The 18,447-nt window shown below is 45.6% G+C and overlaps 2 protein-coding genes and 1 long non-coding RNA gene across 3 annotated transcripts; all 3 read right to left on the bottom strand.

The window, feature by feature from the left end:
- Positions 1-1,099: 1,099 nt before the first annotated feature.
- LOC136487372 (uncharacterized) lies at positions 1,100-1,693 on the bottom strand. Its single transcript, XR_010767233.1, has 3 exons — positions 1,627-1,693; positions 1,476-1,543; positions 1,100-1,354 (listed from the first exon to the last, which is right to left on the bottom strand). It is a non-coding gene; the product is annotated as an uncharacterized lncRNA (long non-coding RNA).
- A 6,530-nt stretch (positions 1,694-8,223) lies between these two features.
- On the bottom strand, positions 8,224-9,392 carry LOC136487333 (jasmonate-induced oxygenase 4-like). Its single transcript, XM_066484494.1, has 2 exons — positions 8,887-9,392; positions 8,224-8,545 (listed from the first exon to the last, which is right to left on the bottom strand). Exons 1-2 carry the CDS (start codon positions 9,390-9,392, stop codon positions 8,224-8,226), a joined length of 828 nt encoding a protein of 275 aa, XP_066340591.1.
- Positions 9,393-10,942: 1,550 nt separating this feature from the next.
- Positions 10,943-11,776, bottom strand: LOC136487332 (uncharacterized). Its single transcript, XM_066484493.1, has one exon. It carries the CDS (start codon positions 11,774-11,776, stop codon positions 10,943-10,945), a length of 834 nt encoding a protein of 277 aa, XP_066340590.1.
- Positions 11,777-18,447: the final 6,671 nt, after the last annotated feature.

The raw sequence follows: 18,447 nt of genomic DNA, 5'->3' as shown, positions 1-18,447 counted from the left end.
CAACATACCCAAGCCGGCCCCACTTACCAGTACCGTACCGGTTGGAAATTAAAAAAAACAATGACGAGTGCCCGCAATCTGGCACTCGGCATACCTTTACTTTGCCAAGTGCCAAATCGCGGGCACTCGGCAAAGCCCTTTGCGTTTTACCCTATCCGGCCGCACACTTACTCACACACACTCACACACTCACCCGCACACACGCACACCGTGCCGCGCCGCCGGACCCCCACCCCCCACCCTGCGCCGCCGGATAGCCCTCCGCCGCAGGGCCGCCACCCCCCACAGCCGGGCCGCCACCCCCCGCTGCTGGTCCCCCGCCTTCCCGTGCCGCCGCCGGCGGCCCCCGCCATCCCGGCACGACGCCCCTCCCGCTGCCACATGGCGGCCCGGCCACCCGGCGCCCCTGCCTCCCAGCGTCCGCCGCCGGGTTGTCCCCCTCGCCTGGCCGCCCCCTCCCCGGGTAGCCCCCCTTGCCGGCGCCCTCCCCCGGTCTAGTGAGCCCCCTCCTCCCCCCCCCCCCCCCCCCCCCCCAATTTCCATTCCTTTTCTAATATCAATTTTCTGTTAAATTATGTAATGTTGAAACCAATTGCCTGTTGTTGATGATTTGTTTGCTAGTAAACCAAGATAAAAGGATTTGACTACATTTTTACAGAAGATTAAAAAGAAAAATAGTTGACAGGACTCAAATGCCAATGTGGTAATAGACATAGAACCATCTGTAAGTTTCCTCCTGTTTTTATGTAATGCTCTTTTTGGTATGGTTGTGTAGCTTACATATTATTTATGCTGTCATAAATATAAAAACAACCTACTTCTAATTGGTTTATTCAAGGCCAGTGAATTTATGTGAACATATATATAATGGGATGGGAAGAAATATATAATCGGGCAGCTTGATTTTGAGTAGGAAAATTGTTCACAAGTAGTCAAACACTGCTGCCGGAACATGTGCATAACTGTAAACCCAAGCTAAGTCACTTTAGAAATACATCAACCCGTAAGTGGCACTGTTATCTAACTGAACCTTCATAGACACTGCTGCAAGCTTCAACGCTCGCACGGAAGTCTTATTAAAAGGACAGGTTTTGCACTTTTGCTTCTGACTTTGGTCATGCTACTGCTTGAGACCACGTAGAATGCTTTCTTTAGCCTGTAAACAAGAACAAACCTCTCTTTGGACGAAAGGAGTCCATCTGATGAACAAGAACTAAAAGAAAACTTCCTTTCATGGGATGAGCTAGTCGGAATAATGTCCGGATGTTTCTCTTGACATTCCATATCGAAGCTTTCTGTAGAGTTGTCTTTCCTGACAGAACCGTTTGTGGGCATCCCATGCATAGAAGCATTCCTGACAGTGAAAACAAGTGAAAACCAATTTGACGATGAAAAAGAATGTTTACATTGCCATCGTCATCAATGCACTCTCCAAAATGGCACTAGTTGTCATTACAAGCAGCAATGTCTATTACCTTAACAAGCAAGCAGGCTGATCAGGAGATGAAACAGCTGACTTATCTTTGGCTGTCATATCATTTTCCTACAGCTTTTCGTGGGTTAGATGTCAGCCAAAATTTTATGCTGAGTTATAACACCAAAATTTCCACAGGAATGGAAACTTACAATGTCAGCATCATACTTCGTTGAGATCTCTCTCGACAAATGTGGCCCTTCTGTTGCTTGATCCTGTGAATGTGAATTGCTTTCAGGGTATAAACAGGCCTTAGGACAGAATTTAGAATTAGGCTTCCTAATTTACTCCAATTAATTAAACTTGTTCACATTGCACCTTCTAATCTGCAGATTCAGTGTACTGATTTGCAGTTGAGAAGACAAACCAATTTCTTATGCTGTAACGTTACCCTTACCCATTTTTGGTAGTGATAGCCAATCATTTTCTCCCATTTTTGGTAGTGTACTCATTGTTGCTAAACAAAATAGTTTAGAAAAATGGGGTTAAAATTGATGCCTTTGCTAAACAGTAGTGAGACGGACCCCTAATCTTGGGCTAGTCGAAATTCAACAATCATCCATCTTAACGGGAGACGATGTCTATATTGTGGCTCAACAGGCCACACAAGTTTATTATCTCTCATACCCGTGCCAAACCGACTACCGTCTTAAGGGTTGGGATGTTGTGTACAAGGTATCGCCACACGGTAAACTACTTGTACCAAACAATGAAGATTACAACATAGACCCCAACACATATGACGGAGAGTTCTTCTAAGAAGATGGGCTCGAAGGAAGTTTTGAGATAGACTTAACCAAAGCGATCGGAATGGAAGTAGACAATGAAAGAGTTGCTGACGAGGACACTAGAGACAAGGTTCAGAATGTGAAGGACTTAAAATTACTTCAGCGATTACATTTAGGCAATGGCAGTGATGACGACATTCCCGATCATGATGATTATATTGACACGCGTGATAGTGATGATAAGACTTATGATCCAGCTAATCCCAATTATGATGATTATTTCTAATACATGTATGAGCTGTACTAATTTATTTATTATTTATCATACCATGTTATTTTTGAAGTATGTTTAGTTTATTTTGCATATCTTTCTAAGTATGTTTTGTTTATCTGTGCTGATTGGTTTACTCTTTTTAATTGCAGGAGATTGAACAATGGTGAGCGGTACGAGGAAGATCGCGGCGCTTTACGAAAAATTCAAAGCTGCAGGTTCAGGGTCAGCTTCAGGGAGGGGTCATGGGAAGGGTAAAGGGAAGGTTGAAGGGGCGAGGCCCCCGTCGCCTGTAGCTTCCTCGTCGTCGTCTGAGGAGGAGGAGGTACCTTCCGCGCACGCATCTGGTGACGAGGAGGAGGTACGGGAGGAGCAGGTGGAGGAGGAGGTAGTTGGTTCCTAGGTCTGGTTGCGAGGTCCCTCGACCCTCCCGAGACGACCGATACCTCTTGAGAGACGCCCGATGGTTCGACCCTCTAGGGAAAAGTAAGTAACTTTAGATGTTCTCAATAATTTTTCGTTTGATATGTTGAAAATTACAATGGAAACTAATAATTTATCTTAATTACTTGGGCAGGGGTTGGATTAAGGTCAGTGGGGGTGATCACAACCGCAAGGTCAATGGCATCCTTGGCCTTTTGTGTAGGCTACACTTCCCTGGCTTAGTGTAGTTCGGTGAAGAGCAGCAGCCGGCCTACACGTGGGACCACTACGTCACCGCCTGCGACGCCGCTGATCATGACGGCAGGGTATTCACCAAGAAGGTGGAGCGTGTGACGAGCGAGATGTGGGTAAGTATTCCTCGCACTACATTGCCCAATACATCACATTCACTGGACATTCTTGAAGTAATGACTGCATACGTCACGTCTATATGTAGGACTTCTACAGATGCCAGGAGGGGTACGAGGCCAAGGCAGCCTCCATCTCTGAAGAAGCCGCCAAGATGCTCGTGAAGGACATGCACTATGAGGCGCGCGTCCAGGCCATCATCGACTACTATTCTCAATACAGAGGGATGAAGGTTAAAAAAGAAGAGGCAAGAACAATGAACCTGATCCGGGAACAATTCTTGAAGGTAAATATAGAATATTAATACTTACTCTTTATGAGATTAATTACGCTTAATTTCATTTTTTCATATGTCATACACTTGATGACGTAGGTGCCTTCGTACTGGTGCGCCCAGCATACCCGGTGCTGGGAATACATGGTGGACAAGTGGTTGGAGCCCGGGTGGGTGGAGACGCACAACGCTTGTCGGGACCGGCGTTTGCTGATGCCACGTGCATCACACCATTAAGGCAGCCTGAGCCTCAACGAATACAGGGAAAAATGGGTACGCGAATTCATTTCTTCATTCTAACGCTCAATTATGCATAATTTCTAATCATTTTGCATTTTTGACGCAGTCGTCATCACATGATGGCCAGCCTTGCTCCCAGTTCAATGCATGGGTTCTGTCCAAAAAGGGCAAGGCGGCGGCAAACATCGACTTCAACCCGGAGGACCCTCCCGAGGCGTACAGCGATCCCAACATCCACAGCCGCGTCACTGAGTACACAACGATGGCAAGGGTGGTTCATGGGCCAGAGTTCGATCCGAGCACCTAGGATCTTGATGGAGAAATCGTGATGAGGGTGGGAGGAGGAAAGAAGCATGGCCGGTACTGGATTGGCGACAGTACAATCGACACGACCTCTACTCCCACTCTCTCCCAAATCTGAGTAAAGAGCACGAGCTTGAGCCCGGCGATACGCCCATGGCCAACCACTACACAGTTCTAGATGGAGGCTCTCCAGGTTATTTCTATTTTATTCATCATTCATTGATTGTTACGTACCTTAGCTTTGCATTGTAACATTGGGATAAAATATTATAGGCCCGGGTGGAAGCAAAAACGAAGCAACGTGAGGAGATAGAGGCGAGGATGGAGGAGATGATTCAGCAGAGGGTGGCGGTTGAGCAGCAGAACATGGTGGAAGAATTACGGCTGACGATGGAGCATATGATTCAGCAGAGGATAGAGGCCGAGCGGCAGAGGATAGAGGAAGAAAATCGGTTGAGGATGGACCAAATGTTCCAATACATGCAGAATTTTGTATCGAGTATGGGTCAAGCTTTGCCACCACCACCGATGCTATTCCCTCCATCTCAGCCACCCACAACTACTCCTGTGAGTCACTTGACATCTCATACTGCAGATTGAATACTTTGACTTAGAGAACTTTAGATGTTAGCTCAAAATGACTTAGAAAACTTTAGATGTTAGCACAAAATGACTTAGAGAACTTTAGATTGAATACTTTGCATGTTTTTGTGACTAGGTAGAGATGTAGAGTCGTGGGTAGTCTTGATGCTTTGTTTAGATAGGTTTTGGTCCATGAATCAGCTGGATGATATTGGGCATGTGCATTTGCAATATTGCAACTAAACTCTTAAGATTAGCTTAGGCTCTATAGTTCTCTGTTTTGTGCAGAATTAAGTGCAATCTCCATGTGTCAAGGAACCTTAGATATTAAGTGCATCACATATAAATATCAATCTTGTCTCACACATGCAATCTCTTCTCTTTTGTGTAGAATCAATCGGCGGCATCAAATAATCAACCTCAAGACCCGGATTTGTCGTAGTGGTTCCAAGGGCCTCCGCAGTGATTGCATTTGCATTTGTGGCTTATTGTGACTTAGTTGTGACTTGTGATGATGGTTTATTATGCATGTGATGATGGTTTATTGTGAAGTGTGATGATGGTTTATTGTGAATTGTGATGATGGTTTATTATGCCTGTGACATATAATTATGTCTGTGATGATGGTTTATTGTGAATTATGATGATCTATTGTGAATTGAGAGGGGTCCGTTATACGTAACAGATTAGTAAAAAAGGGGGGGATTTTGGTCGCTTTGCCGAGTGTAACACTCGGCAAAGAGATGCGTTGCCGAGTGTCAAGCCAAAACACTTGGCGAAGAGGCCAATTTCTGTTATTCTGGGAACCTTGTTTGCCGAGTGTTTTGGATTTGCTGAGTGTATTCTACTTGACACTCGGCAAAGTGACCATAAAATCTGGCCGTTGCACGCTTGTTTGAGGAGAAGAAAAAAAATGAAAAAAACTTTGCCGAGTGCCCAGATCTAGGACACTCGGCAAAGAAAAAAAACGTACTTAATTAACCAGATCCGCTCGCGCCCTCCTCCTCCTCCCTCCCCAGATCTGCCTGCCCCCTCTCTCTCCTCCTCCCTCCCCAGATCCGCTCGCCCCCTCTCTCTCTCCTCCTCCCTCCCGACGGATCTCCGACGCCGCCACGCCCACGCCCTCTCTCCTCCTCCCTCCCTAGACCCGCCCGCGCCCTCCCTCTCCTCCTCACTCCTGGTGGATGTCCGGCGCCGCCATGCCCGTGCCCTCTCTCCTCCTCCCTCCCCAGATCCACCCCTCTCTCTCCTCCTCCCTCCCGGTGGATCTCCGGCGTCGCCGCGCCCGCGCCCTCTCTCCTCCTCCCTCCCCAGATCCGCTCGCACCCTCCCTATCCTCCTCCCTCCCAGATCCGCCTGCCCACACCCTCCCCTCCCCCTTCTTCCACGGCGGGCGCCCCTCCCCTCCCTTCTTCCCCCGCCGGCGTGGAGGGCCAAGGCGAGCTCCAGGCCGACAGATCCACGGTGGGTGGTCCTCGCGATGACGGCTGGCATTGGATCCAGTGAGGAGGGCCAAGGGGAGCTCCATGGCGGTAGATCCGCGGCGGGTGGGCCTCGCGACGGCGGCATGCGTCAAATCCGGCTGCTGGGGCTCGGATCCAGCGACGATGGGGTTGTGGCGGCCGGCGTGGGTCTGAGGTAGGTTAGCTCTCCCCATCTCCCTCTCTTTTCCTCTCTTCATCTCCCTCACTCTCTCCCTCGCCGTTGATCAGATCCACGGCGATGGCAGGCGGATCCGACGGGGAGCAACAGCGTGGAGGCGGGCGGATCCAGCGGGGAGCAGCAGCGTGGAGGCAGCGGATCTAGTGGGGAGGTGCCCTCTGATGGTGGATCCGGCAGGGAGGAGCACGCCGGCAGGTGGCATGGTGGTGGCCGGCGACGGGGCGTGGTGGTGGTGGTGGTGGTGGTGGCGGTGTGGTGGCGGTGGTGGTGGTGGTGGCCGACAGCTGTGGTGGTGGTGGTGGCCGGTGACTTGTTTTTTTCCCAAAAAATGTTTGCTGAGTGTTTTTTGAGGACTTGGCATAGTCTTTGCCGAGTGCTCGATGTTTGACACTCGGCAAACAGCTCTTTGCTGATAAAACCTTTGCCGAGTGTCGTTTGCCGAGTGCAACACTCGGCAAATGCTTTGCTGAGTGTTTTTGGGGCTTTGCCGAGTGCCCTTGGGACTCGGCAAAGCTCTTGTATCCGGTAGTGGCTTTGGTTGTCATTGTCTAGACCAGAGCAAATTGAGCCCAGCCTGGCCCGAGCCCGCTAGGGTTTGGCCCACCCACTAGCCTTAGCGGATAGGGCCTAGGCACATATCCGGCTACCTAGAAAAAATTTTCTCGGTCCGAGCCCGGTTCGTAATATTTATTTGAGCTATTTTGTACTAAAAAATGATAGGGCCACCCTACCTAGGCCTGATCTGCGCCCGAGAAATCGATCCTGGCTTGCCTAGTGGAACGATCATGGGTGCGATTTTTTGGCCCAGCATGCAAAATGCTCAGTTCTATCGCAGCCGCTATCTGGAGAGCAACATCAACACCCAAAAACAAGCACCCGCACAGTCCTGCTCCTCCCCCTTCGCCTTTCTCTCCTATAATCTCCTCCCTTTCAAAGGTGTACATCCGTCAATCTATGACCACAACGTGCACCTCCCCCTCAATGTATATACCCTCTTGGGGCTTGGATCTGGCTCCTCCTTGGAGTGGTTTGTGGAGGTGCCTAGAGTGGCTTCTTCTTTCATGTCATGTTGCAATCACCCTTGGCCAAGGGTGGTCATGGTCGGGCCCTCTTGTGATGGATCCTGTAATTTGGCACTGGTTTCTGGGTTCTCCTTCTTGGGTGAAAGCCTCATGTTTGGTTTTGGTAATTGAGACGACTAGTGGACTAACCTTCTGCTAAGTGTTGATTAAGCGAGGTGAATTCCACACCAAGATGGTGACTTGGTGAGCAAGGCTTGGAGTTGGATGGAGGATGATCAATCCAAATGGAGAAAAAATGGAGTGGTGAAAACAAGCCCGAAGGCAAAGCTATAAGATAGGGTTTTGTTTTCACCAGCTGAGATGCAATAGAGTATGTGATCGGGTTTAGGATTGATAGTCATACTATTATGAGGGGAACTTCAAAGTTTAATCGGCTATATAAGTGTCACTAGGTGTGAACTAACTTTGCATATACATTGGACCTAGTGACGCGGACAGATGCAAGTGGAAAATTCTTTTGAAAAGATAACTCAGTGCCTAAGGTCAAGATGTTCATGTTGGAACATATTGGAGTTAGCGAATTTGAGACGCTTGCGATGCTAGTGACTTAGTGTAGGGGTTTTGCACTCACCGGATTATTCCAATGCCCTTACTTCCACCAAAGGAGGATGTTAGATAATCTACTGCTTCCTTGTGTGAACACACAGCAAGGGAAGGCGGCGCCGAAAAGGCTACCTGCTGTGGTACTATAGCTGCTGTAGAAGGCAGGCGCCGAACGACTCACCTGCCTCACTGTAGCCACAGTAGGGATAGGCGCAGAAGTCAGTCCTGATGTGTTATCTAGTCACTATAGTAGCATGGCAGCTGTACTAGGACTAGATGGATAGAGTTGTATAAATAGTTTGCTCTGGCTCTGTAGCAGCATGGCAACTACTATCGGCGTGCAATAATTCAACATTTTCGTCAACAAGGAGCAAGGTGATACCACCAGGGTCAGAGTGAGAGGAGAGGCCAAGGGTCAGCTCAGGCTCTGGGCACTTTGGATAGTAGTTGACACGCATGCTTGCTAAGATGTCCTTACTTCCACCAAAGGCCATGTGAAGGTAGTCCTCATCTAACCCTAAGGTGCTTGACATGGCCTTTAGCAATACTTCACTCAGATTCATTAGCTCAGATGCATACTTCTCAGTCACCTCCCTGCACATACATACACAAGAGATAAGTTTCTTGACATAAGAGTTTTCATTCAGGATTCATATATTTGTATGTAAAGGCTTTTCACTCGTGCACATCATAGGAGTTAGTTCTTTAATCTTGTATTTCAAGTTCCATGGATTTGATCCAGTTGAATTACTGCACACCGAGATGGTAATAAGAAATAGAAGTAAAAGACACCTGAATTCTAAGTTGGACCACTCAGTTAATAACATAACAAAAGATAAGACACCATGCATAAAAACAAATGCATGCATAGTAAACAAATTGCATAATAGAAAGTTCAATTAAGCTAGGTACAGATCGTCTCATTCATGAATTACCTCAGGTGACGAGGCATCTCTGGCCACTTCTCAAGGTTCTTCATATCATTTGGCAGGAGATTTAGGAAGTAATAGTCACTCCAATCCAAGGTTGCACCTTTCTCAACTCCAAGGCGGCTCCCATAGCCCTCATATGTCACTGGTGAGTTTGCATATAACTTTTTCTCTTCCATAGGCAGGTCAAAGAACTCCCTCCATGCCTCTCTCATCCTCTTCACTGAATCTATGCCCACACCATGATTCACTACTTGGAAGAATCCCCAGTTCTTGCATGCTTCACCGATTGCTTCTAGCACCGCTTTGCGATGCTCAGGGATGTCAGAGAAGCATGCAAGATCAATGATAGGGATGCTAAGACCAGGACAATTCATGCTAGTTATGCTACCACAAGGACGCTCAGATGGAGGTTTGATGTATTGTTGCGGCACAGTGGGCACACCCGAGTTTGAAAGGATTTGTACAAGTACAATGGGTTCTGGCCAGCAATGGTCGATGATAGTTGCCATGATGAAAAGTCATGGTTTCTTTGATCTGGTTGTATATGGACATGAATCAGTGGGGGCATATATATAGAGAGAAATTGTTTGAGATATGATAGCGTGCATTAACAATATGGCATTTATGTGCACTTCAAAGAATCTATATCTATATTCTATATTTCTATATTTATATCTATATCTATATCTATATCTATATATCTTATATTCTCAAACCCCACTAGCAATTTATCTTGCCATGCAAAGTGTCCACATCAGCATCCAATAGAACATCCCACTAGCACATACAACTATCTCGCCATGCGAAGTGTCCACATCAGCACCCACTAACACATCCAACTGACACATGCCATTATGTCTTCATTCGAGCTATTCATATTACCAAACCAACATCATTTACTAACATATTCTCAAACCCCACTACAAATTTTTCTTGCCATGCAAAGTGTCCACATCAGCATCTACTAGAACATTCCACTAACACATGCAACTATCTCGACATGCAAAGTGTCCACATCAGCACCCACTAACACATCCAACTAACACATGTCATTATGTCTTCATTCAAGCTATTCATATTACCAAACCAACGTCATTTACTAACATATATTTAGTTGTCCATATCAGAATGCTAAAAACTCATCCACTAACATGTATTATGATATTTATTCATCCATATTAGTAAATATAAATAGTATAATTTCACCTGCGATTTCCGCAGCAACGCGTGGGGCGTTCTAGTATATAGGAAGGATATTCATGCATGTTGTGCAAGCAAGCCAAAGCATTCACGCCAATCTTTAAAATGGAAATATTTGCTATCTTAACCAACAGAGGTAAAAACACAACAATGAAACCTTTTAGTCTCCCTAGAAAGTTAGGGTAAGATAGAGCTGAAACCCCACATAAACCATCATCAGAAAAGGAAATTAAAAAAAAGAAAAAGGACTATATATATTAGGAGATGTAAAGACTATTCATGGTTTATTAGGTACGTTGATTTCTTATTTCCATGAATTTGTGTCTAGGGACAAATCTCTAGGCATATTCCAGACTTCTCTTAAGCCTTTTTTTTTTATCAACTCCTCTTAATGACAAACTTTTCATATATGTTAAACAAATATAAGCTATAATATTTTTTTGAGTAGGATATAAGCTATAATATTACTGTTGCTGTTTCAAAACTAATGAAAAAAAATAAATGGTTGAATCAAATGTGTCCTAGCTTGTCGGGAATCATATATATGGATACACACAACAGCATGTCAATCAGCAAAAAGCATCATATTGCATTATATGTTTGTAGTCTATATTATGACCTTAATGAAGCTTTAGTGCTCAAGATGGTATACAGTGGCAAATCTAGGATTTTAGGTTAGGGTATGCCTCTCAAAAAAAATTTCATACATAATTCGGTAAATCCATTTACCAATTCGGTATTAAGGCTTATAATCATGAATTAAGTGGACAACGTATCTGCTAAATATAGTATAAATAGTTTCAAAAGCCATACCGATAACTGAAATATATGCATAATAGAGTACCAGAGACTTACAATGTTATTTTGCCGACATTTTTATTCGACGCTTTCGAAGGGACATAAATGTCTCAATTATATCATCTTCATCAACTTCAAAAAAAATATCTCGCTCAATGAAAGTGACTAGACAATCATCCAAAAGACTATCTCCCATCTTATTTCGTAGCTTTGTTTTCACTAAAACCATCGCAGAAAATACCCTTTCAACACTTGCCGTTGCCACGGGTAGAAGCAATACCAATTTGAGAAGCTGATAAACCATATCATACACTTTATGCCTCTTTGTTTGAACAAGCTTAACTGAGAGATCAACAATATTTTCTAGACCTTTGAATCTATCATCCTGCCTGATGTCATCAATATAATTATCTAGCTGCAATTCAAGTCTGAGCAAATTATTATTTGAGAAGTCTTTTGGGTAGAATTCAGCTAATCTACGTAGCTTCCGTGCATCAAAAGACTCAAATGAGTTAGAAGGATTGAAGGCCGCCATACAAGACAACAACTCCATATTAATCTCATCAAACCGATAATCAAGTTCTTGACTTATTTGATCAATGACACCAATATATACCTCTCTTCTGAAGTGGTCATCATTGGTTTGCTTTCGAGCACGAGCTTTCCTTACTGATTTTCCATAAGGAACATAATCACCATCCATAGCAGGAACATCAACACCATGTTTATCACAAAATGAGGTGACCCTCTCAAGAAAATTATGCCAACCATTAGACCTCAATTCTTGCATTCTTTTCTTTGCCACATTAACAAGTGATATTGCATTAAGAATATCTTGCTCTCTTCTTTGCAAACACACAGATAACTCATTTGTGTATCCAAGAATAATATACATTAAGTGTGCAAAGAAAACAAACTCAAAGGTCTCAAACGCTCAGGTCACAAAATGTATTTTGGTCCAATCATCCTTATATGTCGGATCATCCCCAAGATCAACCAGTACATCATGGATTGATTCATACATAGTAATGATGCTGCATATAGTTTTGTAATGAGATCCCCATCGAGTATCCCCAGGCCTAGGCAAACCCATCTCTTGATGTAATCCAGTTCCAGATTCAATTTCACCACAGTCAAGTGCTTTCTTGACATTCTCAAGCCTAGCATTTCTAAGCATATCATGACGCTTACAAGAAACTCCAACAATATTCAACAAGATAGATACTTGATCAAAAAAAGAGCCGCAATCAGTATTTCCCTTAGCAACAGCAACAAGAACCAATTGCAGTTGATGAGCAAAACAATGAATATAATAAGCAGAAGGTGATTCTTGCATGATCAATGTTTTCAACCCTTTAATATCTCCTTTCATGTTGCTAGCCCCATCATATCCTTGACCACGGATTTGAGTCAAACTCAAGCCATGACTAACAAGTAAAGCTTCAATTGCAGCCTTCAGTGATAAAGAGGTAGTATCATCTACATGAACAACTCCAATAAAATGCTCACATGGCCTTCCCAATTTGTCAACATAACGCAAGCAAAGAGCTAGTTGTTCTTTATGTGATATATCACTAGACTCATCAGCTAAAATTGCAAAGGGCTCATCACCAAGTTCTTCAATTATTTTCTTTCTAGTTTCTAGGGCACAACAGTGAATATTTTGCTTTTGTATGTCTGGGCTAGTTAAGGTACAGTTACCTGGAGCATTGTCCAAAACATATTTGTTCACTTCTTCACTATTTCCGGCAAGAAATTTCAAAAGTTCAATGAAGTTCCCTCTGTTGCTAGATTCTTCACTTTCATCATGTCCACGAAATGCCAACCCTTGATGCAAAAGAAACTTGATACACCTAAGTGAATAAGTCAACCTTTTCTTATAAAGTCAAAGATCCTCATCACTCCACTTCTGAATATTATAATCAATTGCTACCTTGGGATTTATAAAGCCAATGTATCTCTCTTGAGCTGCAATATGTGCCTTAGAACCCAAATGTTTGAGAAGTGCATTCTCTCCTATATTCCAATTATTCCATCCATCAACAGTAAATGCCTCTGACCCAGCGCCCTTCTTGAACAAGTAGCATATAAAGCAAAATACAACATCCTTCTTAATACTATACTCAAGCCATTCATGATTGTGCATCCAACAATAATTGAATTGACGATCTTTTCCTGAAATCTTTGTTTTCGGAAAATCATGTGCAAAAGGTTTGACTGGACCTTTAGTAATATATGCTCTTCGAATTGCATCTTGATCATTAACAGGATAACAAAAATGGGACGTCTTTCACCTGGATCATGTGGAAGGCGATTGATGTCATAAACTGGTGGCACTGAAGACGGCTGTGGTGGTGGCGGTGGCGGTGGTAGCACAGGATTTTGAGTTTTCTCAACTACTCTCTCATGACTCTGCTCTTCCACCACAGCTACAACCGGATCAGAAGAGCGATTACAAGTGGCAACAGCTGCCTCTTTTTTCCTCTTTACTTCAGCTTCTGAAAAATAGATGCAATATTCCCGGTTCTCTTCATAACTGCATAAAATTAACAAAGAAAACAGAACCAAATATTTAAATAAATTATACTTGCACGATTGAATTCACATATATGATTATGGATCACTTACATGATACGTTTACTGAACAATAGATCAGAATATCCACTCAGATGTTGGGAAAAATCCTCCACCTCGCTGCGTGAAAGATTATTATATAATTTTAGCGCTAAAAAATTAGCAATTGATGTACAAATAAATTTTTAAAAATCCGAAGAACACGAATCTCACCTGAAGCCTAAACCAAACCAGACGAGATCACGAGAACAGTTCTGATCTGATCTGATCCGTATTGGCGTATTGCGTATACGTACTGCCGTAGGGCATAGGGCCGTAGGGCGTGGGCGTCGGATGTCGGCGATCGGCGACTCAGGCGTCCGCGACAGCGATCGGCAACTCGGTGGCGTGAGTGCGTCTGCGAGACGCCGTGACGGCGTAGCCGCGTACAGGCACGAGCAGGGCGAACGACGGAATAGTTGAAGTCGAACAGATGCGCTGTGCACTGCGGTATTGGCTCCGTAATCCCGTCAAAGTGGTCGTCTGGGCGTCTGGCTGCATGGGCCGTGTGGGCCTGAGCGTGATGCTCGCAGAGCCACGCCGCGGCCTGCCTGTCGCTTGCCCCTGACACTCGCATCACGGATGAGTTTTTTTCTTTTTTTTATTAAATATACATATATGTATTTGCTGTTGCATCGGGAAAACAGGGTATGCCGGGGCATAGCCGGCATACCCTGTAGCTCCGCCACTGATGGTATATGTAGGCTTAACTTGAAGTTATGATGTGGACATTCTTGATTACAAATCACTATAGACATGTGATGAATTGACCATTTCGTACAATGCTTGGACTGATACAATTCAATTGATAGGGATGCAAACTTGACTGTTACCAGATATTATGATCAAGAATGGATTACATTTTCAAGTACTTGATTTCTTCATATCCACAGACCAACTAATTGATTGAACCTTTTAATGCTAACATATATATTACCAAATAATATATACAAGAGCATAGCGGACATGTACATGTGCTCATCTCTCTCTGAAGCTTTTTGATATGTAAAGAATAAAGTCTCAATTTTTCATCAACAAACCAGAACGTACCCTTTACTTTGTTTGTTGAGATTGGAAGTTAGCATGAGCATATAATTAATGGTGTAACTGATTGGGTGCTAGCTAGAGATCATGAAGTAAAGAATACAAGATTGTTGCATCAATTCTAAAGCCAGTTACCTATTTCACATAAGGAGCCATACACACAAGTACACAACCTAGAGAAAAATATAGAATACTAAGGAAAACGCAATGTTGATGCACCCTCAAGTTCTTTTTTTTACATAACACTGCTACTAGTTTAGCAGCAATTGCTTTCTGCGCACACAAAAAATTATTTGCTTGCCACCACTGTCACAAAGAGTCTGCAAAAGCTGGTAACGCATCCCTAACTTGCATCTGTTCATAGGATTAGACAGGGCAAATAAGAAAACTGATGATCGACTGCACGTGGTCGAAATCAAGGTCAAGCCACTTGCAGTAATGATATGTATGTACAGCAACACATTATCTAAGTTAATTGTAGACGACTATATGTAATATATAATAGTCACACGAGAAGAAAAAATGGTAGTACGTACTATCCTGCATTGCTACCCCTACTATACCCAACGTGCTATATATCGATGCATGCATATTGCAATTGCATGGCGGTCCGGTGGCAGGGCGACAGCAAGTCTCTGTGACTCGAGACTGATTTGCAAGGCAAGCAAGTGGGCGGAGCACCATCTTCATCTTGCACGCAAGTGTGCTGCGAAAACGATACATATATTTCCATTCCGAGGCAGCATCTAATCTAATCTAATGTTGTTAGTAATCCATCCGCTACTGCTACATAGACAAACGAGTCCCTGTGTTTCGTCAATGCGCACGTTGTGCATTGAAAAGAAAGCGAGGCCTGGAAAAAATATCCATCCATCGAATGAATGGCCATGTAGATTTTCGACACATGCATGTGTTTTTCTCTTTTTGATGCGACGTGCGATGCCTTCAAAAACGCTAACGTATGGACTTGCGTCATAAACTTGTAGCGACCATCTCGAACGAGTCAACTGTATCTTCTTCTTCTTTTCCCTTTGTTATAAGATGGAACCAGTTACCCACCAACAACGTCATCATTTTTGCAAAAAGAAAAAGGAAAAGGAAATAGATAATATTTACCTTCTGTAGACTGTACTCCTATCCGCCAAAAGGACGGTGCAATTGTTAGCCAGCGCAGAGCCAAATGACGCTTCCAGCAAGGCTTGCTCTCCACCTCCAACGCCAAAAGGATAGTGTGTCTGTGAGACCATAACACTTTCCAGTTTCCACACATTTTTCTGTATTTTCAGAACATTATCTCCCGATGTCCATGTATAAGAAGAACCAGGAGCAATTCATCACAAATACTGCCAAACAACGGCCACAGCATGCACAACGCGAGATCGACCACCAGCAGCAACCATATATACGCATAGGGATCAGAGAGGGTTTATTGTTCAGAGTCGACGGGGTCATTCATTCCTGTCCTAGGACATACACTAATCCATACATTCCCACTGGCTTACACCATTGCTACAACCATGGAACAGATGTACAGAACAAGGATCTGATCCAACGGAAATGACGCAGTTTTTAACATTGCTGCTGCTGTTCTGACGCACGCCCTTCTTTACTGAGTTACCGTGTATGTCTATTTATACAACTCTATCCATCTAGTCCTAGTACAGAGCACATGCTGCAACAATAACTAGATAACACAGCAGGGCTGACTCTGCGCCGGCCTCTGCATGTGGCTACAGTGCTGCAGGTGAGCCGTGCGGCGCCTACACCTGCAGTGGCTACAGTATCACAGCAGGGGGACCTTTCGGCGCCGCCTTCCCTTACTGTGTTCACATAAGGTAGCAGTAGATTATCTAACAATCTTTCCCTAATCCTATTGCTAACCCTTGTACCCCCTCTATGCCGATCATCTCCTTCAGCTCCGTGAGTCGAAGACGTCCGAGCGGCTTGGTGAGGACGTCCGCGAGTTGCCGACCAGTTTCGACGAACTCGATGACGATCTGCCCTCCATCGACACAGTCCCTGAGGAAGTGGAACTTCACGTCGATGTGTTTGCTCCGGTCATGCAGAACCGGATTCTTCGCGAGGGCGATGGCGGGCTGGTTGTCCACCATCAGTGTTGGTGGGTGAGCTTCCACGCTGGTTAGCTCGCCCAGCAGCTGGCGTAGCCACACAACTTGGCACGCTACTACGTACTCTGCCTCGCACGTAGACAATGCCACCACCTTCTGTTTCAGCGACAGCCATGAAATTAGAGCCGACCAGAGGAAGACGAGCACGCCAGAGGTGCTCCATCGTCCGTCGATGTCCCCCGCCATGTCTGCATCGCTGAACACAGTGAGCTGCAGCCTACTCCCGCCGGTCTTGGGAAAGATGATCCCTTGATCTACCGTCCCCTTGACGTAGCGTAGTAGCCGCTTCACCGCAGCCTAGTGATCCTCTCTAGGATCCTCCATGAAGCGACTGACGTAGCCCACGGCGAACGCAATGTCCGGCCTTGTGTGGACTAGGTAGCGTAGACAGCCGCCGATGTTCCGGTAGAGTGTTGCATCCACCTTCGCCGCGGTGCTGGCCTTCGTCAGCTTCAGCCGCTCCTCCATCGGAGTCACACATGGCTTGCACTCAGCCATGCCGCTCCTCTCCAACAGCTTGGAGGCATACGCGCTCTGACCGAGCGTGAGTTTCTCCTTCCCCTATCTCACCTCGATGCCGAGGTAGTAGGAGAGTGCGCTGAGATCGCTCATTCGAAAACGAGCCGCCATCTCGCGCTTGAAGCCGTTGATGTCCTCCATGCGCGCACCGGTGACGATCAAGTCATCCACATACACGCCGACAACGAGCTCCTCCTTCCCCCGTCGCCGCGTGTAGAGCGCGTGCTCGGTTGCGCACCTATGAAACCCAAGCTCGCTTAGCGTGGCGTCAAGCTTGGCATTCCATGCTCGAGGAGTCTGCCACAGCCCATAGAGCACCTTGCGCAGTCGGAGCAGCCTGTGCTCCTCTAAAAGGTCCTAATATGGCTAGAGGGGGGGTGAATAGCCGCCATGTAGGGGATGAACCAATCACAAGATGAATATATAGCCAATCACCGGGAGAATGCCAAAGACAAGAGACAATCGATTTTCTCCCGAGGTTCACGTGCTTGCCAACACGCTACGTCCCCCGTTGTGTCGACCAACACTTGGTGGTTCGGTGGCTAAGAGGTGTTTCACAAACCTCGTCCACATGATAGGACACCGCAAGAACCGACCCACAAGTGAGGTAACTCAATGACACGAGCAATTTACTAGAGTTACCTTTCGGCGCTCCGCTGGGGAAGGTACAACTCGCCTTACAATCACCGGAGATGGCCACGAACAATCACCAAATCGTGCCAATCCTCCACCGCTGCACCGAGCCGTCTAGGTGGTGGCAACCACCAAGAGTAACAAGTGAAATCCGTAGCGCAACACGAATACCAAGTGCCTCTAGATGCAATCACTCAAGCAATTCACTTGGATTCTCTCCCAATCTCACAAAGATGATGAATCAATGATGAAGATGAGTGGGAGGACTTTGGCTAAGCTCACAAGGTTGCTATGTCAATGAAAATGTGCAAGAGTTGTAGCTTGAGCCGGCCATGGGGCTTTAAATAGAGCCCCCATAAGATAGAGCCGTTATACCCCTTCACTGGGCAAAACGCGCTCTGACCGGACGCTCTAGTCAGACTGACCAGACGCTGGCCCTCAGCGTCCGGTCGTCCGATGGACGCCACGCGTCACTAGCTTCAAACACTGTTCGTCAGATTTCAACGGCTACGAAGCTGACCGGACGCTCCGGCAAAACTGACCGGACGCAGAAGCCTCAGCGTCCGGTCGTTTCCAGTAAGCTCCCCAAGGCGTATTTCTTCGACCGGACGCGTCCGGTCCACCTTGA

The sequence above is a fragment of the Miscanthus floridulus genome, chromosome 10, assembly GCF_019320115.1.
Source record: "Miscanthus floridulus cultivar M001 chromosome 10, ASM1932011v1, whole genome shotgun sequence".
NCBI classification, from domain to species: Eukaryota; Viridiplantae; Streptophyta; class Magnoliopsida; order Poales; family Poaceae; genus Miscanthus; species Miscanthus floridulus.
This window is presented reverse-complemented; position numbering and strand designations above follow the sequence as displayed.